Source organism: Acomys minous (genome assembly GCF_964271855.1).
Source record: "Acomys minous genome assembly, chromosome: 8".
Classification (NCBI taxonomy): Eukaryota; Metazoa; Chordata; class Mammalia; order Rodentia; family Muridae; genus Acomys; species Acomys minous.
The window spans coordinates 9,373,270-9,400,334 of NC_140489.1; the positions used below are offsets into that span (position 1 = coordinate 9,373,270).

General features: G+C 51.1%; 1 protein-coding gene across 1 annotated transcript in view; it reads right to left on the reverse strand.

Moving 5' to 3' along the window:
* DYNC1H1 (dynein cytoplasmic 1 heavy chain 1) overlaps nucleotides 1-27,065 on the reverse strand; it is a 65,995-nt gene that overhangs the window by 411 nt on the left and 38,519 nt on the right. The window contains exons 36-76 of the mRNA XM_084793468.1: nucleotides 26,515-26,745; nucleotides 26,150-26,290; nucleotides 25,696-25,929; nucleotides 25,402-25,608; nucleotides 25,196-25,317; nucleotides 24,459-24,624; nucleotides 22,894-23,057; nucleotides 22,097-22,226; nucleotides 20,112-20,245; nucleotides 19,546-19,660; nucleotides 19,287-19,448; nucleotides 18,986-19,200; nucleotides 18,681-18,885; nucleotides 16,464-16,637; nucleotides 16,269-16,388; nucleotides 15,950-16,070; nucleotides 12,999-13,194; nucleotides 12,384-12,501; nucleotides 11,145-11,360; nucleotides 10,109-10,321; nucleotides 9,872-9,999; nucleotides 9,412-9,565; nucleotides 8,531-8,677; nucleotides 8,297-8,447; nucleotides 7,929-8,182; nucleotides 7,716-7,850; nucleotides 7,540-7,634; nucleotides 7,046-7,220; nucleotides 6,746-6,821; nucleotides 4,848-5,008; nucleotides 4,579-4,690; nucleotides 4,302-4,486; nucleotides 3,951-4,064; nucleotides 3,326-3,496; nucleotides 2,912-3,129; nucleotides 2,729-2,832; nucleotides 1,672-1,883; nucleotides 1,254-1,407; nucleotides 640-782; nucleotides 363-531; nucleotides 80-207 (exon numbers count right to left, since the gene is read on the reverse strand). Coding sequence (XP_084649594.1) covers nucleotides 80-207; nucleotides 363-531; nucleotides 640-782; nucleotides 1,254-1,407; nucleotides 1,672-1,883; nucleotides 2,729-2,832; nucleotides 2,912-3,129; nucleotides 3,326-3,496; nucleotides 3,951-4,064; nucleotides 4,302-4,486; nucleotides 4,579-4,690; nucleotides 4,848-5,008; nucleotides 6,746-6,821; nucleotides 7,046-7,220; nucleotides 7,540-7,634; nucleotides 7,716-7,850; nucleotides 7,929-8,182; nucleotides 8,297-8,447; nucleotides 8,531-8,677; nucleotides 9,412-9,565; nucleotides 9,872-9,999; nucleotides 10,109-10,321; nucleotides 11,145-11,360; nucleotides 12,384-12,501; nucleotides 12,999-13,194; nucleotides 15,950-16,070; nucleotides 16,269-16,388; nucleotides 16,464-16,637; nucleotides 18,681-18,885; nucleotides 18,986-19,200; nucleotides 19,287-19,448; nucleotides 19,546-19,660; nucleotides 20,112-20,245; nucleotides 22,097-22,226; nucleotides 22,894-23,057; nucleotides 24,459-24,624; nucleotides 25,196-25,317; nucleotides 25,402-25,608; nucleotides 25,696-25,929; nucleotides 26,150-26,290; nucleotides 26,515-26,745 — 6,570 coding nt within the window. The remainder of the gene's footprint in view (nucleotides 1-79; nucleotides 208-362; nucleotides 532-639; nucleotides 783-1,253; nucleotides 1,408-1,671; nucleotides 1,884-2,728; nucleotides 2,833-2,911; nucleotides 3,130-3,325; nucleotides 3,497-3,950; nucleotides 4,065-4,301; nucleotides 4,487-4,578; nucleotides 4,691-4,847; nucleotides 5,009-6,745; nucleotides 6,822-7,045; nucleotides 7,221-7,539; nucleotides 7,635-7,715; nucleotides 7,851-7,928; nucleotides 8,183-8,296; nucleotides 8,448-8,530; nucleotides 8,678-9,411; nucleotides 9,566-9,871; nucleotides 10,000-10,108; nucleotides 10,322-11,144; nucleotides 11,361-12,383; nucleotides 12,502-12,998; nucleotides 13,195-15,949; nucleotides 16,071-16,268; nucleotides 16,389-16,463; nucleotides 16,638-18,680; nucleotides 18,886-18,985; nucleotides 19,201-19,286; nucleotides 19,449-19,545; nucleotides 19,661-20,111; nucleotides 20,246-22,096; nucleotides 22,227-22,893; nucleotides 23,058-24,458; nucleotides 24,625-25,195; nucleotides 25,318-25,401; nucleotides 25,609-25,695; nucleotides 25,930-26,149; nucleotides 26,291-26,514; nucleotides 26,746-27,065) is intronic.

The following is a 27,065-nucleotide window of genomic DNA, read 5'->3' on the forward strand; positions in this document are numbered from 1 at the left end:
GACAGCTCCCACAGGGGTCCAGGGCTGGTAGAGCTGCAGGCATGGCACAGGCAGATGGCACAGGGCAGATGGCACTTACCACATTGGCCTTCTTCTCAGCATTGGTTTGCTTCACCCAGCGCAGCTGTGTTAGCGGGAGGACCGTGGAGATGGCATTGGAAAGCGACAACTTGCTGTTGTTGCACGTAGCCCCTTGAAGCTTCAGACCTGTGAGGAGATGTAGAGACCGGAGTGGAAGAGGCCCACAGCCACCCAGCCCTGCGCACAGGGCATCCTCAGGCCCCGCGGGGCCACCTGCACCACATTCATGTGGAAACAGGCTTCAGAGAGGGGCCACACCCAGAGCGCAGACTCCGGCTCACCTGTGACCCCGAAGCTGCAGGCATCAAGCGTGGCACTCTGCGAGGCGGTGACATTGACTTCCAGGGTAAGTTCCTCCAGGGACCAGCTGTTGGCTTGTGCCACATACTGTCTGGTGGCAGTGATGTAGGCCTCAGGCACAAACAGGCCACCCAGGCACACATGGATGTTCTGTAGAAATAGCGGCCCCCAGGAAAAGGAGAGGTCAGGCACGGACACTTCTCCACCCAGGTCCAGGACCCCAGGAGCCTCGGTGACTTCCCAGGTCACCCTGCCCACCTTTAGTTCCTTGGCACCACCCGCCGCCGCCGCCTGGGAGATGTTCTGCAGCTGTTTGATCCTCTCGCTGAAGTCGGCCACCCACTGGATCACGGTCATGCCCGCAGGCACCGTGTAATGGGACCAGCTCCGAGGCAAGATCCCTGCAGCAAGGGACGGGGACCCAGGTCTCAGCATCCGCTCTACCAACTCCCCTGCAGCGGAAGTGGCTCAGGCTGCCAGCACCTGCGCAGCACAGTCCTCCTTCCTGGCTGTGCCTGGTGCCTGTCCACATCCTGCAAGGCCCAGGGCATGGTTGCCAGGGTTGTGTGGGGTGCTCGCCTAGAGGCCGCCACTGCAGGCACACACTCTTCCCTGTGTCACTTGCCTGGGCCCTCCTTCCCTGCTCCTGCTTGTCGTGTGTCCCCTTCACTGCATTATCCCTTAAAGTCACAGATGCTGCACAAAAACTTTCGGTAAGCCCAGGGAAAACCAGGGTCTGTTCTAAGACCCCCTCCAATTACTGAGGAAGTCTGGAAATGATGTATGCGAGGCCCGGGAGCTGCAGTGTGTCTACGCACGGGGCGTGGGCCGGCTAAGTGGTGGCCCCGCCCTATGCCCGCATCCCTTGGTACCTTTCACCAGCTCGTTGATCAGAGTCCGAAGGTAGTTTGTCTGCTTCTTTTTCCCCTCACACACTTGAACGACATCAGCAAGGTCCTGGCGCACATCTTGGAGTAACTTGGCTCCCATTTTCACTTCTCTCTCAAAGAACCGGAACAGAGGATCCTAAAAGCAAAGAGGAGAGGGCTGAAGACAGGAAGTCTGGACAGAAGCCAGCCACATGGCCAGCAGAGCCTTTGAACCAGGCTTTTCTGGAGGTAGCCGGGGGGGGGGGGGGGGGGGGGGGGGGGGCATGGCCTGGTCTGATTATGAAGAGTGGCCACCTCTGCCCTCCAGCTCTTAGACCACAGACTGTTCTAGAACAGCTGAAGCAGGGTGGCACTCCTCTTGCTCAAGATTGGGGATGAGGACTGACTCCAGCCCAGCTACCTTGATGTTCTCCACGGTGCGCTTAAGCGGGCTCAACGTCTGTGGGATGAGGTGCAGCCAGTTAGAGGCCGTGGTGTGCAGCGTCCTCATCCAGGCTGGACGCCCATCGGATGTGGAGTCCGTCCTGGTCTTCTTCTCCGTCTCTGCGTAGGCCAGGTCATCCTCGTCCTCCAGCATCTGCATCTTCAACATCTTACTGATCATGTCCACGCCTAGGCCGGTCACGGGGCAGGAGGCAGTCAGGGAAGAAGACGACGTCAATGAAGACAGAGGCCTGTTACCATTAAATTATCACAGCAGCCTGGAGGCTGCACTTGGTGCCACACATCTAGAGCACAGACCACGGCACAACTGGCCCAAGCCCATCACAGGGCTATTAAGGCAGAACCAGCTGCTCCCAGCCTGCCCACAGAGCCATGGGCCTCAGAAGCCACACACTCAATATGAACGTAGAACCTGCCATGAGGGCGACTGTGATGGCACCAGAGACGCCTCTGAACTCTGCTCATTCAAGTGCCCGTGTCCAGCTGTGACTGAAGGTCACCTCTTCCCATAAGCACCTCCCAGGCTTCTAGAGTGTTCTCCCAGGAGTGGGAGGCAGCTGGGAACCACCCACCTCGGACCTTGCCTAGACATCAGAGTAGAGCAGAAGGACGAGGGAAACAGGCTGCACTATGCGGTTGCTGCTTAATGGTCTCGCCTGCTCTGCTTTTAAAGAGGGCTCGTGTCATCCAGCTTAGCTTAGAGCTACCACCGGTGTGAGCCACAAAACCTGCTGGAAATATGGTTTTAGAACATTATGGAAGAGTGCCTGGGGCTTAATACACGGCTGTTGTGCTATGTGAGGCATGGCCTCAGCTGAGGGCATATTGTGTAGATGTGAGGCTGAACTCGATTTTTCCACCTTGTAGCACCAAGACCCTAGCAGTGCTTCCAGCCCTTAAACCTTTTTAGGGCTCCCTGGTGCACAACTGTGAAAGGCAGCAGAAGTGAACAAGCCTCCCAGCAGGCTCAGGGTGGGCACGGCTCCAGAGGAGCCAGGAGACTTACTACCCACCTTGGGTGGTAAGCAGGACCCTCTCAGCATTGTTGGGCAGGCCCAGCCATGAGGGCGTCTGGGCGTCGGGCAGCAACTCTACCCACTGCACAAACTCTTCTCGCCTGAGAAAGCAGGACATCTGGAGTAAGTCAAGGGCGGACTGTGGCTCCCCACCCACCATACCAGCCACAGCAGCCACACCTGATCCCATCAGGCATCTGAATGTCCTTGTGCCCGTCAACCTTGCACGCCAGCTTGAATTCACTATCGAAACTCCGGGTGGTAAACAGGCGCTCCAGGAAGGTATTGAGCAGGCGCTGGTCAAACTCATTGTCCACTCGCCCACCGTAGATGGACTGGGCCATCAAGGTCTTAAGGGCAGACCACGGGATCTTATCCGGTGAGATGTTCTGCCGGCCCTGGGGAGGGGAGAGGCTGGGTTACATGTGTACTCTAGAGGGGCTGACTTTGTGCCACACTGTTAGGTTCTGGCTGCTACAGAATGTTAGCGCTCCCTTGACTCAGCTCCCTTGTCCTCCGGCGTCACATGTGAGGTGCCTAAGCATGGTTTCCTCTAAGTGCGCTGGTGTCTTGGGTATGGTACAGCCTACTTGCCTTGGCTGTGTCATCTAGCCATGTGTCCACCGTGTCACAAGCTGATCGAAGGTCAGATTCTCCAAATTCGTATTTCTTTGACCACCCCAGGGGAGCATAGCGCAGGCGCTCTTGGATGATGGCATGGAACCAAGCCAGCAGGAAATACAAGCGGGCACGTTCATTCGGAGACTAGATGATGAAAATGACAGAGTCAGAGAGCCCATGTCTGTCTAAGGAAGCTAGACCCTGTTTCAGAAGCAATGATCTGCAGAGCCAGCCACACCCTCACCCCTCAGACACCTGACCTGCAGCTCAGAGCAGAACTGAGGAGCAGGGCTGAGCCAAGTACCTAGGTTTCTATAGACGAGGACCCACACAACAGCACCGGAGTCTAGACAGGTTTCTAGAAGACAGGCTTTCTAAAAACGTGGACTCAGTGGGTTTGCACCAAGCAGAGCAGAACTGAAAGAGGTCCTTGCGGAAGCACCTGTGCTCATGGCTGCAAGGGGCCGTGCGTGCTCTGCACTCTGGGTCACAGATGCTGGGTGCACCTGCTCACCTGGAATCTGTGCCTCCCTCTTGTACCTTCCCGGGGGTGCTCAGGGAGGCACCAGCCTTGGGTTTATGGGCGGGCATGTCCTACCTTGCATATCCGAGAGACAGGGATGCTGCTGAACGTCCTCAGCATGTTGGCTTTCACCCCAGGTGGTGGCTCAAATACAAAGATTCGACCTGCACGGAGCAGGTTCACCGGCACCTGAGGAGAAGGAGCCTCTGTGATGTCTGCTTTTATTTTGGGGGTGGGGGGATGACAAGGTGTGGCTGACCTCAAGTTCAAGGCAATCCTCCTGTCCCAACATCCCAAGTTGTGGGGTTGCGGACATGTGCCACCACAGCCCGCTGACCCCTCAGTTTTGACACAGGCAGTTCGACTGCGTGCACACCACTCACAGTAAAAGGCAGCAGCACCAGGGGCTCCACCCTCTGCGCTCACCTTGGGGTTGATCTCCATGGTGAGGAAGAGCCGGAAGCAGGCGTGTGGCTGCAGGGAGTGCAGCTTCTTCTCCAGCTGCATCAGCCACCCCGGGGCCAGGTGCACGTTCTTCAGCATCACCCACCTGCCTGACTTCACGGCGGTGTTGATGGCCTTGTCTGCTTGGTTAAAGCCTTCCGCTGAGCCTGGGACACAGAGGCGGGCGTGAGCAACAGCAGGCAGCCTCACGCTTCAAGGCTGCCACATATCCACAGGAGTGGCACGTGCCCTTCCTTACCAATGGCAATGGAAGTGATCTGTGTGTTCTGCTCCGCTGCGAGATCCTCAACATGCCCACTGGCATCATACCCAGGCACAGAGCACATCAGGACAGGTGTGTTTGGCTTCACCTGTAAACGCAAGATGATGAGCTGTACCACAGGACCGGTCAGGAGAAAGGCTGAGGGAGGACTGCATACAAGCAGCAGCAGGCCTGGGCTGTGGCCAGCTGCTGATGCAACTGCGGACGGGGCTCTGGGGAGCCAGCACGGGGCACTGGGTCGTTACCTCTGTGCCCACAATGTGGGTGAGGTCAAGCGGCTGCTCCATGATGGACATGAAGGACTCCCCGAGGTTCGTGGACACAAACATGTGGGCCATGGCCAGCAGGCGGTCAGGCCGGAAAGCTTGAATCAGGAGTAGGCGGTGGATGGCCTGCCCGATGGGAGCTGAAACGAGGTGTGGCAAGTGTGAGTAAGGGGCACAGCCTCTCCACCCGCAGCACTGGCTCGGCCAAGCACAGTCCACCAAGCGCACAGCCTACTGGTTCTCCTGGGCCCAAGGAGCGTCTGCCTTTGTCCTGCTGTCACTTTAGGAGCCTGGCGAGCAGATGTTATCCCTAGGCGTGACTTCACTGCCTTTCCAGAGACTATTCCCAGGCCAGCCTAGAACTCAGCGTCCTCCAGCCTCTTCCTCCATGGCGCTGGGATTACAGGTGTGTGGCTGCCGTAGCTGCCATGTGTGCGCGCACATGGAAGGGCGTATGGGGAGGTCAGAGGACAAGCTCCTGTGTCACTCCTCACCTTTTGACAGGGTGTGTCTTTACCACCGTGACCAAGGCTGGCCTGAGGAGCCCTGTTCCCTCTGCTTCTGCCTCCCATCTCCTCATGGGTTGCACTATTGTGTGTGTAGGCTTTGGGGATCCAAATTCAGTTGTCTGTCTTGAGTGGCACACACGTTTACACACTAAGCCATCTCCCTAGCCCCCAGCATCTGTTGCTTTAAAAAACATTTTTTTTTGAGACAGGATCTCACTGTGTAGCCCTGGGTAGCCTTGAACTCACACTAAATTAGGCTAGCCTTAAACTCTGAGACCTACATGCCTTTGCTTCCTTAGTGCTGGCATCAAAGGCATGTGCTATATCATGATTAGCAAAAATAAAACTTTCTATTTTTTGAGACAAGGCCTCTCTCTATGGAGCCCTTAGTTGCCCTGGGGGAAAATCTGTATTTTTGTATGTGTGTGTATGTATATGTGGCTGCCACAGGCACGCCCTTTGTGGATTGGATGTTGTGTGTGGGAGTGTGGAGGTCAGAGCAGCTGGTGGGGTTGGCTCTCTCTTAACACATGGGTCACACGGATGGAGCTCAGGTCTTCACCTGCTGAACCATCTTGCTGGTCCTCACTGACTCTGAAACTACAAATGACCTGTTGGTTGCAGACCACTGAGTCTTCACTGGGAAAACAGAACAGTGGCCAGTTAAGTGCAGTAGTGCCCCTATGCCTGTGGGTCCCTGAGATCACATGCTGCTGCCCACTGCCAGGTCTGATGCACTCATGAGTCTTTGTGGCACAATTAAAGACAATCCCTGTTCATGTTTTGTTTCGCATCCCTCACACCCCAGTAAGGTGAACCAAACCCCAGGGCCTTACGCCTGCTAGGTAAGAATTCTATCACTGAGTTCTGTCCCTAGCCGCCTCTATCCTCGTAGGGTCACTAATGATGATGAGGGAGGAATGAGAAATCTGATCCTCTTATTTCTCAGACAACTACTACTTAGGAGCCATCTCCCTAAATAACGTTTCCTAAAATGGCAATTTTAGTTTTTGTTTTTGTTTTTTTTCCAGACAGGGTTTCTCTGTGTAGCCTTGGCTGTCCTGGACTCATTTTGTAGACCAGGCTGGCCTCGAGCCTATGGAGATCCATCTGCCTCTGCCTCCTGAGTGCTGAGATTACCAGTGTGTGCCACTATGCCTAGCAATTTTGTTTTGAAACAAAAATCTCATTATGCAGCTTAGGCAGGCCATGACCTGTCTTCCCACAGTCTCCTGACTCAGGGCACATCACCATTCTGGCCTGGCTTCCTAACAAGCCCTGATGCTAAAATAATTCTCTGGGGAACATCACACCCAACTTTATATTCAGGCCCAGAAAGAGGACAGCAGGGATCTGCATTTGACTCACTTGTAGGTGTTTCCTCGCTCCAGAGGTATGGCACGGTCTGCTCTGGTGAGCTACTATCCAGCCAAATGCCAAACTGCTGTAGAGACAACAGGGAAAGTGTTACCACAGGACAGAAATCATCTGGTGTGGGGTGCTGGCATGTAGCTCAGGGCATTGCTCTATCGAATGAATAGATGTTTAAGGGCAGGTGTTAGCCTGGCTCTGACACAAGCACACGTAGTCACACAGAATCAGCAAGCTGCTCACTGACATTTCACTAGCCAACTGAAAACGCAATTGGTCGCTTGAAAGGGCAATTACCTCATCTGCCTGAACCTTGGCAATCAGATCTTTAAAGGCTGGCAGACAACTCAACCTCACCACAGCTTCTGCCTGCTCCACAGTCAGGCCCTGGATTTTGGGGGTGGATCCAGCGCTCAACACAATCTCCTTCCCTCTGAGGAAGTGCTGGAACTCGGCGTCATAGGTGGGCTCCCTGCAGGGGGGAAAGGGAGGCCGGTCAGGTAGATGTGTGCGTGTGTGCCTGTCTGTCTGTCTGTCTCCCCTCCCCTGCCCCCCCCATCTCTCTCTCTCATTTTTCAAGATGGTTTCTCTGTGTAGCTTTGGCTATCCTGGACTCGCTTTGCAGACCAGGCTGACCTCAAACTCTGCCTCCTGCCTCTGCCTCCCAAGTGCCGGGATTACAGGCATGTTTCTTTATATAGCAACTATGACAACAGCTGTGGTTCACAGAAAGGAGAGTGCATGCTAGGAGGACCTGCAGAGCCTCATCAGTACTGAGCAGCCAGCCTCACCCCAGGGTGCCTTTCAGCTTAATTCTCGCCAGCAGCATGGCAAAGGTGATGTGGTCCTGGTGCAGCATGCCTCGAGCCACTCGGTTAAATGCCACCTGGGGACCAAGAGGCAAAGGTTGGTGTTCTGGAGGCTGTACTTCTGTCCCCCCTAGACAGAGGCACGCTTTGCCCTCTACCTGGAAGAGGTCCTTGGTGATGACGGAGAGGCGCTGGGTATGGTCAGTGGCGCCCTTGAGGTTCGGGTTCTCATACAGCACGTTGTGGTAGATGTCAAGGAAGAACTGCAGCGAGTACTGATACAGGAAGTGAACCTGGAAGACAGCCACGTAACGTCAGGGTGTGCCTCAGGCCACAGTTAGGGGCCAGCGCTGCTGTGCCAATGGCCTCACCTGCTTCAGGGACTCCATAGTGAAGTAGATGCTGCTGCACGCAGTGGACAATGGCAGGTACTGTTGGGACACAGTCTCCACCTCCTGCATGACAATGTCTGTCTCCTCTACTTTTCTGGTGACCTCGGCGGCTTCCCGCTTGAGATTCTCCAGGGTGGTTATGATGGTGTCGTCATCCAGGATGCGTCCTTTTACCTCATTCAGAGCTTGCAGCAGAGACTTCTCGAGCTGCCGGAGACGAAGCTGAAATTCCCCTAAACGACAAGACAGGTTTGTGACACCCTGCCACGGGGGATCGGCATCCCCTCTCCCTTCAGAGCTCGGCCGCTGCCCACCCACCACTGCGAAGCCGAGGACCAGAACTGCACCTTGCAGCTTCAGGAGGTCAGAGCGCTTCTCATCCACGTCAGGCCTCTCTGCTTTAAGCACTTCATTGAGACACTGGCTCTGCAAACTGCTGCGGGTGACCGTGAAGTTCACGAAGGTGACCCGGGAGCAGAGGTCTGGTGGGAACTCCACCTGTCAGAGAAGACGACAGACTGGTGGGCTCACTCCACTCTGAACACCATCATCACATGGCCTATTAGAGTCCCACTGCTTACTGTTGGGTCTCGAGTAGACAGGAAGATGACAAATGATGGGGACAGGTCTATGTCTTGGTCACCAAGGGTAATCAGCACTCTCCCTCCTGTTCGCCGAACTTCACGGTTCAGTACTGGATTCAAGACTGGATCGTAGCTTTCCACATCCTGTGGAGGGCATAAGCACACACAGAGGCAGACAGCGGTTTACTATCTGGGCCAGTGCACACCCACAAGCCACCGGGACACGCCCATGGGTTCTACCTTTGAGGAAGCTGTAACGGCGGAGGTAGTTTTGCCTTTTTAAGGAAATTCTTAGGAGTGGGGCATGACCATGCCTGAGTGGCAGAGCACTTGTCTTGATGTGAGGTCTGGGTTCCACCCCAGCAGCAACCGAGACCCAGCTCAGAGATGCGCTAGCCACACGGTTTATCAACTCACACTGAAGACCTCAGATCCCCTGACTCCAGGGTTTCCAAGACAGGGTTTCTCTGTGTAGCCCTGGCTGTCCTGGCTGGTCACTCTATAGACCAGGCTGGCCTCAAACTGAAACACTTGCCAACCTCTGCTTCCTAAAGGTGTGTGTGTGCCACCACCACCTGGCAGCTGGTTTTGAGAAAGAATCTTTCTAAGTAGTCCTGACTGTGTGGAGCACTCTGTGTAGGCCAGGCTGGCCTCAAACTCTGCCATCTTTTTTTGCCTTTGCTCCTGAGCTCTGGGATGAAAAGTTTGAGCACTACCACGCCCAGCTGGGGACTTAAGTTTTGAAACACAATCTCAAAGCTTTATTCTTGTTTCAGTATCAAACCACATCTAACCAAGTCCAAATACCATCACGGTGTTTGTGCTATTTACTACAGGTCACGGTGTCCCTAATGGGGCAAATCTAAACAGACACAAACCTGGACGAGAAGGGGGTTGCCAAATCTCAGAGCACTCTCCAGATTCTTCCGGAAGGCATCATCTAAGAAGCTGGTCCTTGTGATCTTCCGATCCTTGTATTCATTCATGATGAATTCTGTGGCCTGCCCGGAGGGGTCAATGATCAGCGGGTACCTGAGGAGAGGCGACACGAGAGTGAGTAAAAGGTCCAGCAGGAAAGGCAGCCTCCTTCCTGATCGGGTAGGAAGAACCCATCACTCCGTACAGGCAATCTCTAGACATTTCTGGATTCGCAAATAGACATGATGTAAATCAAGTTATTTCCTGAATTCAATAAGCAGAATTCAATCAAGATGTAAAAATGAACACTGACCTCTTAGTCCTGCCTCCCCACATGTCTTTTCCAACAAGGTATTTTGAAAACAACTAAACGGGATGACTGTACCCATCTCTACATGCACCTCGGGCCCGAAAGCATACCTATTGAATCGCTTTAGCATGATGGCGTTTTCTGTGCACAGGTCATCAGCGGGTAGGGAGCTGGCCTGCCAGCGGAGGCGCTCGTCAGCATTGGAGAGATACTCTGTCCGTGCGATGTCTGTGCGGAACTGAAATGGAAGGGAGGCTGCTGTGACTGTAGGTTAGGATTTGGTCACAGCGTGCTCAATGCTGGCTGGCGCGGGCCCAGGTTCACTATCTCTTTGCAGCGCCTGTTACCTGGATGTTGGCCTGCTGTAAATGATGAGACCAGGTGGTGAACAGGTTCTGACGCATCTGCTGGTCAAAGTAACCTGCATAGGCGATAAACGCTGCCGACAGGAGGCAGTCCCCAGCAATAGTAGACATCTGGTTTTTGAAAGTTTCGCTTGTCTTTTCCCAGCGTTCCCTCTCAGCAGATAAACTCTTCAGAAGCGCTGTGCTCCGGTTTACCTAAGGGAGGAAAGAAAATCACACGACATGTTTAGAAACACTGAATGCTACAAAGGAATTCATCTGTGGGCCAGTGAGCTGGCCTAGTGGGTAAAGGCTCAGGCCACCAGGCCGGATGGCCAGAGTTCCATCCTGTGACCTAACATGGAAGGAGGACCAACTTCACAACAGTGTCCTTTGGCTTCTACATGTATGTGCCATGCATGCACATATGGTCCCTAAATTAATGAAAAAAGGTATCTATGTGCTGTGCAGGATCTAGGGAGGAGTAGAAGCAGACGCAGGCTGTCCAGAGGCCTGGAGAGGTGGGAGTGGGGTCCCTTCATAGCACAAGCCAAGGGCAGAGCACAGACGTTCCACCTTGAGAGATCTGCACATTCTGGGATTTTCCTTAAATGAGGAACAGTTGGGCATGGCCAGACCGGGAGGCAGACTGGTAGCCTATTTATTTATTTTAGGTTTTTTGAGACAGAGTTCTTTGTGTAACAGTCCTGACTATCCTGGATTTGCTTTTATAGACCAGGCTGGCCTCAAACTCACAGTGATCCACCTGCCTCTGCCTCCAGAGTGCTGGATTAAAGGCGTGGACTGGGGGCTTATTTAAAGAACTTGAAAGGAGTGAAAGTAAATGTACTTAGCGCAAACTCAGGGCGCGCGCGTGCGCGCGCGCGCACACACACACACACACACAGTGCTTCATTATCTCACCAAGACCTACAGTGTGTGAGTCAACACTGTTAATCTTGGCTCCTGCCAGGGTGGCCATGAGGACCTTTTAGGTAACTCAGAGTTCAGAGAACCTTGGGGTGGGGGCAAGGCTTACTTTGGCTTCGACAGCTGCCAGGTCTGCCTTGATGGCCTGAGCCTCGGAGATGAGGACAGCATACTCCTCCTTGTAGCGGGCGATGCTGGCCTCCAGATCCCGGATCATCTGTTCCACCTCATTGGCTTTCTGCTGGTTGTCCTTGGCATCATCTTCCAGTTTCTGCAGCTCGTTCCTCAGGGGCTCCACTCGCTTTAACATGTCTGCGTAGTTCAGCTGGGAAGGGCAAGGCACAGGTGTGACGCTAAGTGATGGGAACAAGGCACGAGACATGAATTTGTGAAAAATGCCATAATGAAGTCCATGGCTTAGTATAGCCAATCAAAAGTGAGCTAGGGAAGGTGGGCTGGGCTTGTGAACCCTGGCATGTGGGAGGCTGAAGTAGCCTGGGATATAAAAGGCGATTCTCTCAAAAGCCAAATCCAGGGGCTAGAGGAATGGCTTAGCAGTAAGAGCATGTCCTCTCACAGAAGACTCACAGAGTGTTTCCCAGTTTCCTGTACTCCAGCGTCAGGAAATCTGAGCCCTTTTCTGGACTCCTCAGTCACTTGCATTCAAGTGCAAACACCCACAGCTACAAAATAAAAATGAACCTTAAAAACAAAAACTCCAAACTAATTTAAACCAAACCCCTAACCCTTGAGCTAGCAAGACAGCTCAAGCAAACCTGAGACCAGAGTTTGGTCCTCAGAACCCATGTAAAGACAGAAGAGAGGTGGAGTCACATGCTGCCCTCTGACCCCACATGCCCACGTATCACCGCCTCCCTCCCCAATGTGAGAACTGGCTTTTTGGGCTCTCTCCTCAGGTCACTCCCGTCGTCCTTGGGGATGAGAGCTTTTCCTTTCCTAATGAGCGGGCTTTGTCTAGTCCTCACCTAACTGAACTGGCATGACCTTCTCCATCTTTCCTCCTGGTGGCCATGGGCATGCTCACCTAACCTGCATACTGGATTTCTTTTAAGCGTGTAATAAAATTGCCCTTGAAGCCAGCCTGTGGCACATGACTTTAATCCCAGCACTTGGGAGGCAGAGACAGGTGGATAAGTTCCAGGACAGACAGGGCTGTTACATAGGGAAACACTGTTTTGAAAAGCAAAAGAAAACAAAAATTGCTCTCGAACAAATACGACAAACAATAAAAGCCAGGAGAATTAGCACAGCAGCAAAGCTGAGATAACGGAAATGAAGAAGTAACAGGGGAATCAGCCCCACCCACAGCGACGCTGTAGGGACCCACCTGTGCAACTGCCCACTTCACCATGGGGCCGCAAGCCAGGGAAGCCCGGTTGACGATTTCATAGTTGTAACTGGGGTTGGACATGTAGTTTTTCTTCATCTTCTCTCTTATAGCATCACTGAGAGAGGAAATTATTTCTAAGCATACACAGATAAAAACCTGTTTTCACGTGATACAAATGTAAAGGCCTTGCACTTATGAGGATGCTGGCCGAGCCCTGGTTCTTAGGTGAAGGTGACAGGGCTGCTGTGGACAGGCTCCTCCAGCTTCTGGCTCTGCCCCCCTCACCACAGCAACTGTGCCAGTTCTGGTACAACAGACAGAAGACCCTTGCTGTACTGCAAAGGGCTGAGCCCTGCAGCTCACAGCTGTTTGGAAGGATGAAACTCATGGCTGGCAGAGGTGATATCAGAAGCACACGCAGAGGACAATGCTGGCGTTCTCTCTCAGGCATTCTCAAACGGCACCTGTGGGACCAGTGCGACCCTTGTTCCCTGCTGGTAGATGACATGCCAGAGATGACCCGTGGAAATGGCCTCTGCAAACTACCACAGGACAACAGCAGGCCTCCCAGACTCAGTTGTACCTTCTCAACTGCTACAGCAGCTGCCTCACCTGATCTCCTCGGCTGAGAAGTTGACGATGGTGGGGATGAAGTTCTCTCTCATGATGATGGAGCGGATCTGCTTCCAGTCCGTGGTGCTCTCACCCAGCAGCAGGCAGATGGACTCCAGTGCCAGCTTCACAGCAGCAGGAGGGTTAGCCATAGACCTCACCTCCACCAGGTGTTGCTTCTTAATGGACTTCACAGCTGGCCAGCACGGGTGGGGCAGGACGGAGTGTGGGGAGACAGACAGCATCCAAGTGAGGACCAACCACCATCACCAAGGGCTCCTGCTCCACTCAGACAAAGGCTGAGAAGACTCAGGCCTCTCGCAAATCCTCAAACCCTGACCTTATCTAGCCTAAGCTGCAGGCTGTTCGTTGGAAAACATGGTATACAGTTTCAAGAATCACATTTCCCACCAGCTAGTTCTTCTCTCTTTTGTTATTTAGTTTTGGTCGTTAAGAGGCAGGGTCTCTCTATGTAGCTCCCTCTGGCTGCCCTGGTACTTGCTCTGTAGACCAGGCTGGCCTCGAACTCACATAAATCCACCTGCCTCTGCTTCCTGAGCCACCACACCAGGCTATTTATATTCTCTCTCTCTCCCTCCCTCTCAACATATATAGGAGAGGAAAACCTTTCAGAGAAGATGACTTGCTCTCCTAGAAGATAAAACCTCCATTTTTGCTTTCTGAGGCCGAGAGCAACCCCAAGCCACAGAGAGGCTGAGGCCTGCGCAAGCCTCATTAATCTGCGACAATTTACGGCTAGCTGTCTGATGAGGGTTGTTCTAAAAAGTGGCCAATACATTTATAAGCTTAAATAGAGTTGTTCTTGTTGTTGTTTGTTTTTTTAGAGACAGGATTTCTCTGTGTAGCCTTGGCTGTCCTAGACTTGCTTTGTAGACCAGGCTGGCCTCGAACTCACAGCGATCCGCCTGCCTCTGCCTCCCGAGTGCTGGGATTAAAGGTGTGCACCACCACACCCAGCTTTTTTTTTTTTAAAGATTTATTTATTTTATACATATGAGTGCTCTATCTGGACGTACACCAGCAGAAGAGGGCATCAGATCCTATTATAGATGGTTGTGAGCCACCATATGGTTGACAGGAATTGAACTCAGGACCTTTGGAAGAGCAGCCACAGCTCTTAACCTCTGAGCCATCTCTCCAGCCCCCTGAAATGGGAGCTTTAAAAAATAAAAAAAGATTTATTTATTTTATTTATTACATATGAGTGCTTTATCTGCAGAAGAGGGTATCAGATTACATTACAGATGGTTGTGAGCCACCATGTGGTTGCTGGGAATTGAACTCAGGACCTCTAGGAAGAGCAGGCGGCGCTCTTAACCACTGAGCCATCTCTCCAGCCTGAAATGGGAGCTTTTAAGACTGAAATTTTAGTAGAAAACTTTTCCTTGTATCCATTTCTGCATGGAAACTCAAAAGCACAGGTGGTTTAGTCCTCCTTGGGTGTGAGGTGAATGCTGTGATAACTAGGCCATCAGACACAGCTGGCTCTGGTAATCAAGATTCACCCCTCCTTACATGGGTGCTGCTCCTTCATAGGCCTCTCAGGAACAGAGGAAGAATGAGTAATGAGCATCAAGTCAGTCACCACTGGCCATGGCCAGGGTACTCGATTCACTGTGAGATAGTGACACTTCCTCAGGAAATTCAAGTCAGGAAGGACCAAACTAAGTGTTGAAAATGTACGGTAAAGGCTATAACCCCAGCACCCAACAAGCTGAGGAAGGAGGACCCCAAGGTCAAGGTCAGACTGGGAGGCAGAGAGACCCTGTCTTTTGTTTGTTTGGTTTTATTTTTTGAGACAGGGTTTCTCTGTGTAGCCTTGGCTGTCCTAGACTCGCTTTGCAGACCAGGCTGGCCTCGAACTCACAGAGATCCACCTGCCTCTGCCTCCCGAGTACTAGGATTAAAGGTGTGCATCATCAGGCCCAGCCCGAGAGACCTTGTCTTAACACACCTATTCCTGGGGAAAACCCAACAACAACAACAACAACAACAACAACAACAACAACAACATGACACCCTACAAAACAAAGCAGTGGCATTGTCATCATTTTTCTCCCAGGGCTGAGAATGAAATCCAGAGCAGCTAGCACATTAGGCAAGTGGTCTATCCCTAAACACCACAGCCCATTTTTAAAAACTTTTTGTTGTTGTTGTTTTTCAAGACAAGGTCTCTCTGTGTTAGCCTTGGCTATCCTGGATTCACTTTATAGACCAGGCTGGCCTTCAACTCACAGTGATCAGCCTGCCTCTCCCTCCTGAGTGCTGGGATTAAAGGTGTGTGCCACCACATCCAGCCCATTTTTATTTTATTAATTAACATTATAGATAAGGTCTCATTAATGTAGACCAGGCTGGCCTCGAAGTTACAGCGACCAGCCTGCCTCTGCCTCACGAGTGCTGGGATTACAGGCATGCACCAGTGTGTGAGCGTTTTGTCTGCAGGCATGTGTGTGCACCACATGTGTGCAGTGCTGAGGAGGCCAGAAGAGGACATTGGACCACTGCAACCAGAGTCACAGGTAGTTATGAGCTGCCGTGTGGGTGCTGGGAACTGAACCTGAGGGCTCTGCAAGAGCAGCTTTAAACTGCTGAGACAGCTCTTCAGGCCGTGTTTTACTTTCTGAGACAGGGATTTTCTTATCTTCCTGCCTTGCCTCACTGTACTTGTGGTCACAGGTTTGTGTCACCAGACATATTCTTGCTGGTTTTCTCTTATAAGAAGGGTTTTGCTACAGTAAATTCAGACATGTTATCTGAGCACAGCTGAGAGATGGATAGGCTAACGTACTTAAAGGGCTCCAGATATTTGCTTACAACTCTTACACAAATGTACACCACTGAGCCTCACAGGAAGCTGGAAGCGCAGCATCTGCCACACCATGTCTTCAGTTGAGCTAAGAGCCCAGGCGGTGACAGCAGTTACGTACCATTCTGGGCCTCAATGACAGCAGGCTCTACTTTATCAAGATCCTCCTTGACACTCATCTGCTTGTCTGCGATGACCTCCTGCTGTTTGTGCAGCTGCTCCTGAATTTCTTGGCTCATGACCTAGAAAGCAAGGATGCTTAGGTCACATGGCTAAAGCACGGTGAGCTTGCTAAGTGAGCTTCAACAGCTCTCCTCGCCTGCTGACACACATCTGCTACCCCAGCAAACTTCTCTTTCAAACCACGTCTCCTATTGGCAACAGAGGCTGTACATGCCCCGCCCAGCCGGTTAGAGCCCTTGGAGTAAAGAGAGACGCACCTTTTTCTTCTCAGCCTCTTGCTGGTCTTTCACCATTTTCTTCAGCTTATCATTGGCTGCTGCATTCTTTACCTCCAGCTCTTGGCTCTTGATCCTCAAGTCACGGCGCAGTTCTTCCACCTGAGGAACCAAACCGCACTCAGAGACACACAGCGAGTCCTCTGTGGTCCTCTGGGGCTGCTGCGCCTACTCTACCTGGTCCACAGTTTCTTTGATCTTCCGGAGCCCGACATTTAGGTGCATCTGCTGCTCCTCCAGCTCGCTGCGCTTCTCATGGAAAAGGTTGGCGTAGTGGTTGATGAAGTCCAGGTAGTGGCGAGGTGTGATGGCCATCGTCCTGCCTCCTCGCTTTGCCAGGCGCGCGTTAGCCTTTCAAAGAACAAAGTTCAACTCTTCACTCCTCAGCCTCAGCTCTTATCTTGCTAGACTGCAGTGACACGGAGGAATGGGCTTGGCCCTCACAAGTCACAACACTCAGGCCATCCACAGCTCACAAAAGGCTGCACCAAAACCCACCATCCTTAAATCCCGATGCCTGACTGCACACAAAATGCCCATCCTGTAGAAATGTCTTGTTTTTCCTTTTTCTTTTCTTTCTTTCTTTTTTCTTTAAGATTTATTTATTAAATATACAGTGTTGGGGCTGGAGAGATGGCTCAGAGGTTAAGGGCACTGACTGCTCCTCCAGAGGTTCCTGAGTTCAATTCCCAGCAACCACATGGTGGCTCACAATCATCTGTAATGTGATCTGATGCCCTCTTCTGGCCTGCAGGTGTATGTGCAGGCATAGCACTGTATACATAATAATAAAATAAATCTTAAAAAAAAAAAAAGTATACAATGTTGTCTGCTTGTAGGCCAGAAGAGGTCATCAGGTTGCATTATAGATGGTTGTGACCTACCAAGTGGTTGCTGGGAATTGAACTCAGGATCTTTGGAAGAGCAGGCGGTGCTCTTAGCCATCTCTCCAGCCCCTTGGTTTTTTGTTTTTTTTTTGTTATTGTTTTTTTGAGGTACGGTTTCCTCTAGCCCAGGCTGGCTTCTAACTCACTATATAGCCAAGGCTGGACTTGAACTCCTGGTTCCCTTGCCTCTATCTCTCAAGCACTGGGATTACAGGTGTGGGCTACCACCCTTGGCTCAGAACTATGTTTTACATGAAAAGGCTCAGTAGTAGTTGATTTACTATGTTAAAATTGGCTAGGTTTTGTCTTCTGTTTGTTTGAGACAGGGCCTTACTATGTAACACAGGCTGAACACGCATCCTCTTGATTTTTTTGTCATTTGCTTGTTTTAGTTAAAAAATGTGTGGGTGTTTTGCCTGCATGTGTGTCAGTGTACCATGCACATGCCAGCTACCCCAGGAGGCCAAAAGAGGGTCTTAGATCCCCTATGACTGGAGTAAGAGTTGTGAGCTGCCATGTGGGTGCTGGGACTAGAACCCAGGTCCTCTGGAAGAGCAGCCCGTGCTCGTAAACGCTGAGCCATCTTGAGTCCTAACCCTGTTTTAGTGTCTCATGAGTGTTGGGATTGTAGGCATGTTCACTGAAGTCAGAGCGGAGGCTCTTTTTGCTCATGTTCAGTGGGCACAGAGACTAAGAACATGCTTTCTACGACAGAGGGCTTTGGGTTCTATCAGAAACGGGGCAACTGGGGTGGCTGTGGGAACGGTAGGTGATAGGCTACACACAGCTCTGAGTGCGTTTCTGAAAGCTTTTTGGTTTTTCAAGACAGAGTGTCTCTGTGTAGCCTTGGCTGTCCTCGAACTCACAGAGAACCTCTTGTCTCTGCCTCCTGAGTGCTGGGATTAAAGGTGTGTGCCACTGCCCTAAAGCCTTCTCAACAGACAGAAGACTGGATTTGTCTGTGGAAAGGCCCTATCGTAAGGGCTTAGCACTAAGGCCAGCAGGGTATCGCCTTCCACTGCAGTTCTAGGCACAGGCCGGGGAAGATTCACTGCAAGGAGCTGCCCCTGTGTCTCCACACAGGATACAGGGCTCCTGGGCTACAACAGCAGAGCCAACACCCAGAGCCTGCACAGCTTTTCCCACCTGGCCAGTTAATTAATTAGAGTTATTGTGTGTATCTAACAGGTGTGGGCACATGTGTGAAGGTCAGAGGACAGCTTTCAGGAGTCAGGTCCCCTCCTTCCACCTTTACCCACTGAGCCATCTCACTGGTTCCAGTCTGACCAGTCAAGGAGACAGAGCCTCCTGCTCTAAGGGAACAAGGCCTGGGTGAAGAGGGAAGTGTGGAGGGAGGAAAAGACTGCTGACGAGAATGGATGCCATGAGGAGGTGAGGAAAAGTATTTGCTCTTCCTGATAGCACAGGGTCAGACACACGGATCCCGAAGGTCTAATTCAAATCTATTTAGCTCTGCTTTCTGTGTTGTGCTCTAAACCGCACACACCTGGTGAAGAGTCTGATGAACAAACACGCAGCTGTTCACAATGGCTTCCCGGTGTGTGGGGGGCTGTGGCAGTTTGTCGTACACCACGGGCATGTAGTCAGGCACTATATAGTTTGGCTTCTCCAGGTCCATTTTGCTGGTGAATTCTTTGCCAACCTGATAGAGCGCTTCAGTGGACCAGTCCCCAAACCAATTCAGCACACACCTGAAAAAGATGCCCAGGTCTCAAATAGGCTCCCAAAAGTAGGTCTGCCTTGGACCGAAGCTCAGTCCTCAGACCTGGAGCCGGCAAAGGTCAGCATTACCTGTTGAAAAGGGCTGGTGAAGTGGCTGCCCGGTCCTTGAGCCCCTCGGAGGACGGGTTCATGGTGAAGACCACGTGCAGGTTGCGGATCACCTGGCTGGTGAACCACTTGTAGAGCTCCTCATGCGAGTCCAGCATCAGGCCTTCCTTCTGGGCCCCCTCTTTGCACTGGGTCATCAGTGTGGCATACTCATCCCCTTCAAAGAGCCCCGGAACCTGGGGACAGAACAGCCTCACTGTGGCTCACTGGCCTCCTCCTGAGGCTCCAGGCAGCAACACATCACAGCACACAGCTTCGTTACCTCTCCGTTGGCCAGAAGCGTATTCATTCGCTCCAGGAACCCAGAATCTAGGACATTGGATTCATCCATTATGAACGCTATCTTTTCGTTTTTACAGCCGGAACGTCTCAGCACTGTCCTAAGGTCTTCATCAAAGTCTTCCCCTGTGTACTTCCTGTGGACCTACAGACGCAGCCACGAGTTAAGGCCGTTCTCATTCAACAGCTACGCGCAGAACCACGACTCCATGTCTGAGACCACGGCTGCCCCACACACTCACCTTAATCTGGTACACGCTCAAGCCATTCATCCAGGCAACAAAACGAGACAGGGTGGTTTTTCCAGCTCCACTAACACCAATCAGAAGCAAATGACCTTGAGGTTGTCGGAATATTCTGAAATATTATCAGAGGGGATACATTTTCAGGCGTGAATGCCTTACTTCCCACTTGACCCTTGTGTCTATGACCTTTCTAGGGTGGTGTTTACAACATTTTCATTATGTCTTAACTTGAATTTGTGTATTAAAGCATCTGGTGAGCAGTTGTTGCATGCCATATCTAGCAGGTATTCAAAGACCAGGAAGACACAGCCTTGCCCTCTAGATGCCAACGACAGAAGAGAGATGAACTCAGTTTACAGGTTGAAGGATGCTAACTGGTTGCAGGCCTCCAGAGTTAAGGGAGGATGAAAAGTTCTTGGAGTTAAAGTTCAGGACAGTGTAGCTGGTCTGAGAGACAAGGGAAGTGCTCAGCAGCAGGCTGAGGTGGAGGTGTGGGGAAAGGCAGCACAAGGCCAGTGTGAGCCAGCACACAGCCAAGAGGACTCGCAGGAACAACAGCCTACCTGTCAATCCTGAGCACATGGTCAAGTACTTCATTGAATAAGACCAAGGGAACGTCAAGTTCTTCTTCATAGAAGACCTTCAGCCTGGCCTTGACGTAATCTCTTAGCTCTTCTTGGTCTACTGGGATGTAATCCTATTTGGGGGCAAAAAAAGGCAGCGTGCACACAAATCAGAGGAGACCACTGAGCAGTTAGATATGCAACTTTAGACACTGAGAACTGTTGAAAACATTCAGATCCTCCTGAAGACCTGGCTACAGAAAGCACATGCCACACTGGTCAGCTCATCCAAACCCAGGCTCAGTGTGCCCCCACCAAAAGGTCAAAGGTGGCTGACGGTGCTTTTGGGGAAAGCTGATAAGCAAATTCTAAGTTGCATTTGGAAGAGGGAAGAGTTGAACGGTAAGGATATTCATGAGTAAGAGCAGGTGAGAGAGCCTGTGCTACTATATTCCGGACAGACATCCGGGAACAGATCAGCAGGAGACGACAGAGCTGCGAGGCACACCCAGGAACACGGGGAGCCCAGCAGACAGTGACTGTGGCATAAAGAGGACGTAAAGACACAGGAAGAGTGCAGAAGGGACACATGCAGACAAGCACAGCTCACAGCACACCTAACACTAGTGACAGCTGGTTACGGTGGTAAGAGCTTGCTCTTCAGGAGACCCTGGAATCAGTGGGTCTCGATCCCTTTGGGGGTGGGGTCTCATGACTCTTTCACAGGGTCACCTGAGATCATCCTGCATACCAAATATTTATATTATGATTCATAACAACAGCAAAATTATAGTTATGAAGTAACAACAGAAACTATTTTAATGGTTGGGGGCCACCACAACATGAGGGTGCAGCTTAGGAAGGTTGAGAACCACTACTATAAACAGTAAAAACAAAAAACAAAACAAACAAACAAACAAACAAAAAAAACAAAAACACCATTGGAGTTTCCTGAAAATGACAAAGATGGGCTACAGTATAGAACCTAGAAAGTTCGAGTGACTTTGCTGTTTCTAGCTGCAATTAGCCTCCCACAAGAAGTACCCCTTGTGGAATGCTCTTTAAACCTCAGTATACTTTGTCTTTTTGGCATGGGGCTCATTATGTTCCCTGGGCTCAAGTGATCCCCCTGCCTTTGCCTCCTAAGTAGTTGGACCACACATGTGTGTTTAGGACGTCTGTTTTTGCGTAGCACTGGCATGGAACTCAGGGTCTCATGTGTTAGGCAAGATGTCTGCCACTGACTACAAGCCCAGTCCAGCTCACGGGCACCTGAGATTTTCTAGACTGTGAGATTCCTTCTGTCTTTTGTTATTAGTGTGGCCTCCCCACAGGGCATTCTGACTCATGCCATGTTAGCAGGGACCTCTGCATGAAATATGCATCAAGAGTTATTGGGAAGCATCCTCCTCCTTTACACAAAAAGAACAATTCACAGCTATGCGAATGCCACTGCCATTTAGCATCTAGCATTAAGAAGCTTTTATTCAGGGGCTGGAGATGGCTCAGTGGTTAGGAACATTGACTGTTCCTCCAGAGGACCCAGGTTCAATTCCTAGCATTCACATGGCAGCTCACAACTCTTTGTAACTCTAGTTTCAGGGGATCAGACACTCTCACACACACATCCATGCAGTCAAAACACCAATGCACATAAAGAAGCTTTCATACAAATCGATCACAACTGCCCCATTTTTACTGTGGGGGGAGTAAAGGCAATGTGATGCTCAGGGGACCATCTGCAGCTGAGAGAGACCACTGCTCCTGCTGTAGATCACCACACCCAGCACATCAGTGAGAGGCTGGGCCAGCTAGGTGTCTCCTGGGGCTTCTGCCCCAAACCCAAAGACTAAAAGTGCTTAGCACCTCCGCTGAAGCCACAGCCCCAGACATGCAAGGCAAGCACTGAGCTGCAGATCAGAGGACAATTCTAATCAAGGGGACAGAAGCCTGGGAAGAGCTTCTCAAGAGCTGGGGCTCCGTACCTTTGACAGCCAGTTGCTGTACAGGATGGGCCGGCTCATGGCTTTCTCTTTGTCTATGTTAGGGAAGTGCTTCAAAGCAACCATGTCGATGTTTTCATCAGTCCACCGCCGCTCCTCATCTTCCACAAGCCTGTTTTAAAAAGAACAGTGCAAGCGTTAGAGACACTGAGGCCTGGGGACAGCAGCAATGAGGTGAGGCTGAGAGCCATCTCCACCTCTCAGTTTCTGGGACCTGCAGCTTAATCAATCTGACATTTTGAGGCTAAACATAGAACCCTGGCACTCGACATTGTACATGATATGTACGAAATGATAGATTTGGTTCCTTTCTTTTTCTAACCTCTACTATGTTACCCAGGCTCTATCTATCTATCTATCTATCTATCTATCTATCTATCTATCTATCTATTGAGACAGGGTTTCTCTGTGTAGCCTTGTCTGTCTTGGACTCCCTTTGGAGACTAGGCTGGCCTAAAACTCACAGAAATCCACCTGCCTCTGCCTCCTGAGTGCTAGGATTAAAGGCGTGAGACACAACACTGGGCTTCCAGGCTTAAACACTCAGATTCAAGTGATCCCCACACCTTAGCCTCCTGTGTTTAAAAGGCCCATGAAATGCCCTCCCCAGTCACACAGCAGCAGCAAATACTAAGGAATCTCATGACGGAAATCAGAACAAACTAGGCTGCCTGTTTGGGCACCCACAAGCATGGTGGGCCAGCCTCGCACAGCAGCCGGCAGGACCCCAGGATGCAGGGGGAAGAATGCAGCCAGAGAGGATCCTTGGCTTCCCTTACCTGTCTTGGAAGAGGCGCAGGGCTTCGTGTGCCCAAATGCGAATGAGGCCTTCGACAGGCAATGTCTCCAGGGGTCTCAGTGCCTCAAAGATTCCTCTTACCCATCTAGTCATCTCACGAGGTGAGTAGATATAGTGCGGCTGTGTGTCCTGGGTAAACCTCTCCTACAGGAGTGAGAAAACGGAAGCTTATGTAAATGCCTGTTCCTGTGAAGAGGCTAAAAGGTAAAATGCTGTAAAACATTTCTCTAGTAAAGAGAACCCAGACCTAAAGTACTCAGGAACAAGCGAGGAAGCAACGCTGAGGCTGAACCAGCTAGGCTGGGTGTGGCTTGTGCTGGAGCACTTGTCCAGGCCTGGCCTCCATCCCCAAGACTGATAAACAGGAATAAACTCCCATAACGACTGGAGGACAAAGACAGCCCTCTCCTCCCACAAAGCCCAACAAAGCACCATGCCACAAAATAAAGCTGGATCCAAGCTTCTGACTCTGCACTGAAATGAGCACCTAGGACCAGTGCAGACGAATACACCCCAGGTCCCAGCATGTAGGAGGTGGAGTTCAGCATCACCCTCTGCTGCACAATGAGTCAGTCCCAGGTCAGCCTGGGATCTGTAAGACACTATCTTAAAATAAAGCAGAAGAGTCGGGTGTGGTGGCACACGCCTTCACTCCCAGTACTGGGGAGGCAGAGGCAGGTGGATCACTGTGAGTTCGAAGCCAGCGTGGTTGGTTTACAAAGCAAGTCTAGGACAGCCAAGGCTACACAGAGAAACCCTGTCTCAAAAAAACAAAACAAAACAAAACAAAAACCCAAAACAAAAAAACTAACAAAACAAAACAAAAACAAAAAACAAAACAAAACACTTCAGAAAAATACTTAATCAATAAATACTCAGATAAAAGTCCTTGCAGTATAGAGCAAAAAAAGAACCAAAAAACTACAGACATGTTAGTGGAGATAGTCCAGAACCCTGTTAAAGGGCTACACAGGTCAAAACCCAAGCGACACTTCAACAGGGAAAAGGTTTATTTATTGATTCTTAGTGTCAAAGTCCCTTGTCACACAGGCTATCCATGACCTTGCTACAGGAGTATTCTACCAACTGAGTTACCTCCCCAGCCCAAAGATCTGTTCGTCTTTTCTCTGTGTAGCCCTGGCTGTCCTGGAACAACTCACTTTGTAGACCAGGCTGGCCTTGAACTCAAGAGATCCACTGGCCTTTGCCTCCCAATGCTGAAATTAAAGGCATGCATGTAGTTTTTAAAAATGAGAAATTATATTTTACATTCATTAATGTGCATGTATGTGTACAGTGGACTAGAAATCTATTGGGATTTCTGGTGTCATCAGGCTTGGTGGCAAGCACTTTATGAGCCAAATCACTTCACTACTACCCCTGACATGATTTTTAAGTGTTCAAGAAGTGTCTAAAGATGGGCTTGCAATCCTCCCAAGAGTTGAGATCACTATCCTGTGCCATCAGACCAAGATGGATCCCAGTCTTTCAGCAGGATTGTTGCTATACAGGAAAAGAATCCTGAGGAGCTGAGAGGCCATGTACCTGTGACATGGTATAGAACTCCACCATGGCAGCCGTGAGGGGCTCGGCGTAGGTACGGAGGGAGGGGATGAGCCTCAGCATGGCTCGATTGAAGGTGCCATAGATCTGCGTCAGGGAAGCTGGTCCTGGGTAATCCACATAGACAACAGGCACGTGGCGCAAGAACCTGCAGCGGGAGAGCACAGCTTAGCGGCTCAGCAGACACTCAAGTCACTCTCACCCTTCATGCACTCAGCAGTTCTGACGGCAAAGCTGATCCAGACCACACACACTGCTGGGGCGGGGCTGGGTAAGCAAGGAAGTAGATGAAGCTTGGATTTCCATAAAGTCAATGCCCCCTACTTTCCTCAACTTATTACTTTTTGTGGCACTACAGGGACTAAACCCAGCACCCACCTTTGGCACGTCAGGCACTGGAGCACCACCTTGCCCAAATGCCTTGCTTTTATCTTCTTGGTTACAGTAAGAAATCATTTGATAGGTAATGTTTTAAAATCTTTTTTTTTCTATTTATATTTAATCAATTAACTAGTGGACATACACACACACACAAACACAGGGCCTGTGGAGGTCGGAGGATAACTTGCATATGTTGGTTTTCTCTTACTGCTGTTGCGTTATGTTCACAGCAGTTCTGGGCATCGTGTGTGTGTGTGTGTGTGTGTGTGTGTGTGTGTGTGTGTGTGTGTGTGTCAGTGTCACACGCACAGTGCCCAAAAGTCGATGGAGCTGCTTACCTGTGTGAGAGGGGCTTTCTCCCGGGGTCAGTGGGTGGATTGCAAGCCCCAACAAACTGGATTCTCTCTAGCTTCACCCATGTTTGGTCTGAGGTACGATAGAAGCCTCCATGTTCCACCATCTGAAGGAAAAGGGTGTGTCAGAGTTAGGAGCAAGATGTGAGTGGAAAACACGGAGGGGAGAAGGGCCACTGCCGTGCACACACCTGTCTGATGAAGGAGATGACCCTCTGTGTACCGTACTTATCCATATCTGGCAAGTTGATTTCATCACAGAACAAGACCAGCCACTTCCCAAGTTGAACAGGAGCCAGGACAACGCCATTAGGCGTGCGCCTGTACTCACAGTAGTGGTCGAACGTCTTCAGCAACAGCTCTGGTGTAGTGGCGCTTGAGAAGTTGAGGCCCACAACCTTTGGGTAAGCAGACACAAAATGAGCTTCCAAGTCCAAGCCCACATTTCATCCCAAAGGCTTCTTTGTACCATCTCCTGGCCTTACCTCCATGTCAGGCAAGGCACGGAGGGCGCTGAAGAGCGTCATGGTCTTGCCAGACCCAGGAGGGCCACATAAGACCAGGGGCTTGTGTTCAGCCAGCCACGTATACAGAAGAGCTTCGTGGCGGACTGTGTCTAGAGTTGGCACAACGACATCGGGAGCTGCTACCTTGTGTGTCTCCACTTCAATCTGAGGCACCTTGGCCTGCCACGGCGACCATTCTCCACTGATGGATACCTACACACAAGATGGGATGAGCCACTCCATGGCTACTGTGCCTCCTTCCTTCCAGTTTTTAACAGTTTACATCTTCCAAAAGAAGGACAGGACAAGCCAAGCCACACTCCCTGCTGTCTTGCAAAACCAAAGACACTAAAAGATGAAGCAAGTTCACGACAGGACACATCACACTCACAGACAGGAACCATGGGGAAAGGCTGCTACAAGTCATACTTACTTCATAATCAATGATGGGAATGTTGGGTGCAGTGGGCAGCGGCACTGTGGTGATCCGTCTGATGTACTCGCCCAGCTCTGCTCTCATTTTTAGCCGGCTGTCTCCAGACAGCGACCAGAGGATGGCATAAACCAGATAGCGCTATAGAAAAATTAATTTTTTAAAAATGAAATTTGAACAAAATGAAAGACAGTGACGGCAGAGTTAGCTCTGAAGCCTCCTTGGGCAGTGGATACCCTCTGGACCTCTCTTAGCCCCTCCCTGCCCCCCCATGAAAACTTGACCTTCACCCAGGAAGCAACACACTCAAGTGACAGAATGTTTTGGAGCGTCTCAGGCCCCAGGATGCCAGCACGACTCCTGACCTGAATGTAGCGTTCCAGCTGCTCGATCTGCATGGGGAAATCAGGATGGTTGGCATTGTACTGGGCCACGTTTCGGCAGGCTTGGTGCAGCATGGAGAAGAGCGAGCCCAGGCAGCGCAGGCGGGTCAGGTCCATGATGTGCTCCAGCTTGAAGGCATGCTCCAGGGCCTTGGTAACCAGGCCGTTGGACGTGAAATACGGCTGCATAATCGTTGCTGCATCTCTTTGAATCTGAAAGAACAAAAATTTACAACAACTATTTAAAAATGCTGGAAGTCAGCACCTGGGAGGTGGAGGTAGGAGGACTGTGACTTCTTTCTAGGCTAGCCTGAGCTACATAGTGAGACCTTGTCTTTAAAAAAAAAATGTTGGGCAAGCCTGGTCTACAAAGCAAGTCCAGGACAGCCAAGGCTACACAGAGAAACCCTGTCTTGAGACACCAAAAAAGTTGGGCCAGGTGTGGTGGTGCACACCTTTCATCCCAGCATTCAGGAGGCAGAGGCAGGCAGATCTCTGTGAGTTCAAGGCCAGCCTGGTCTAGAGTCTTGGAC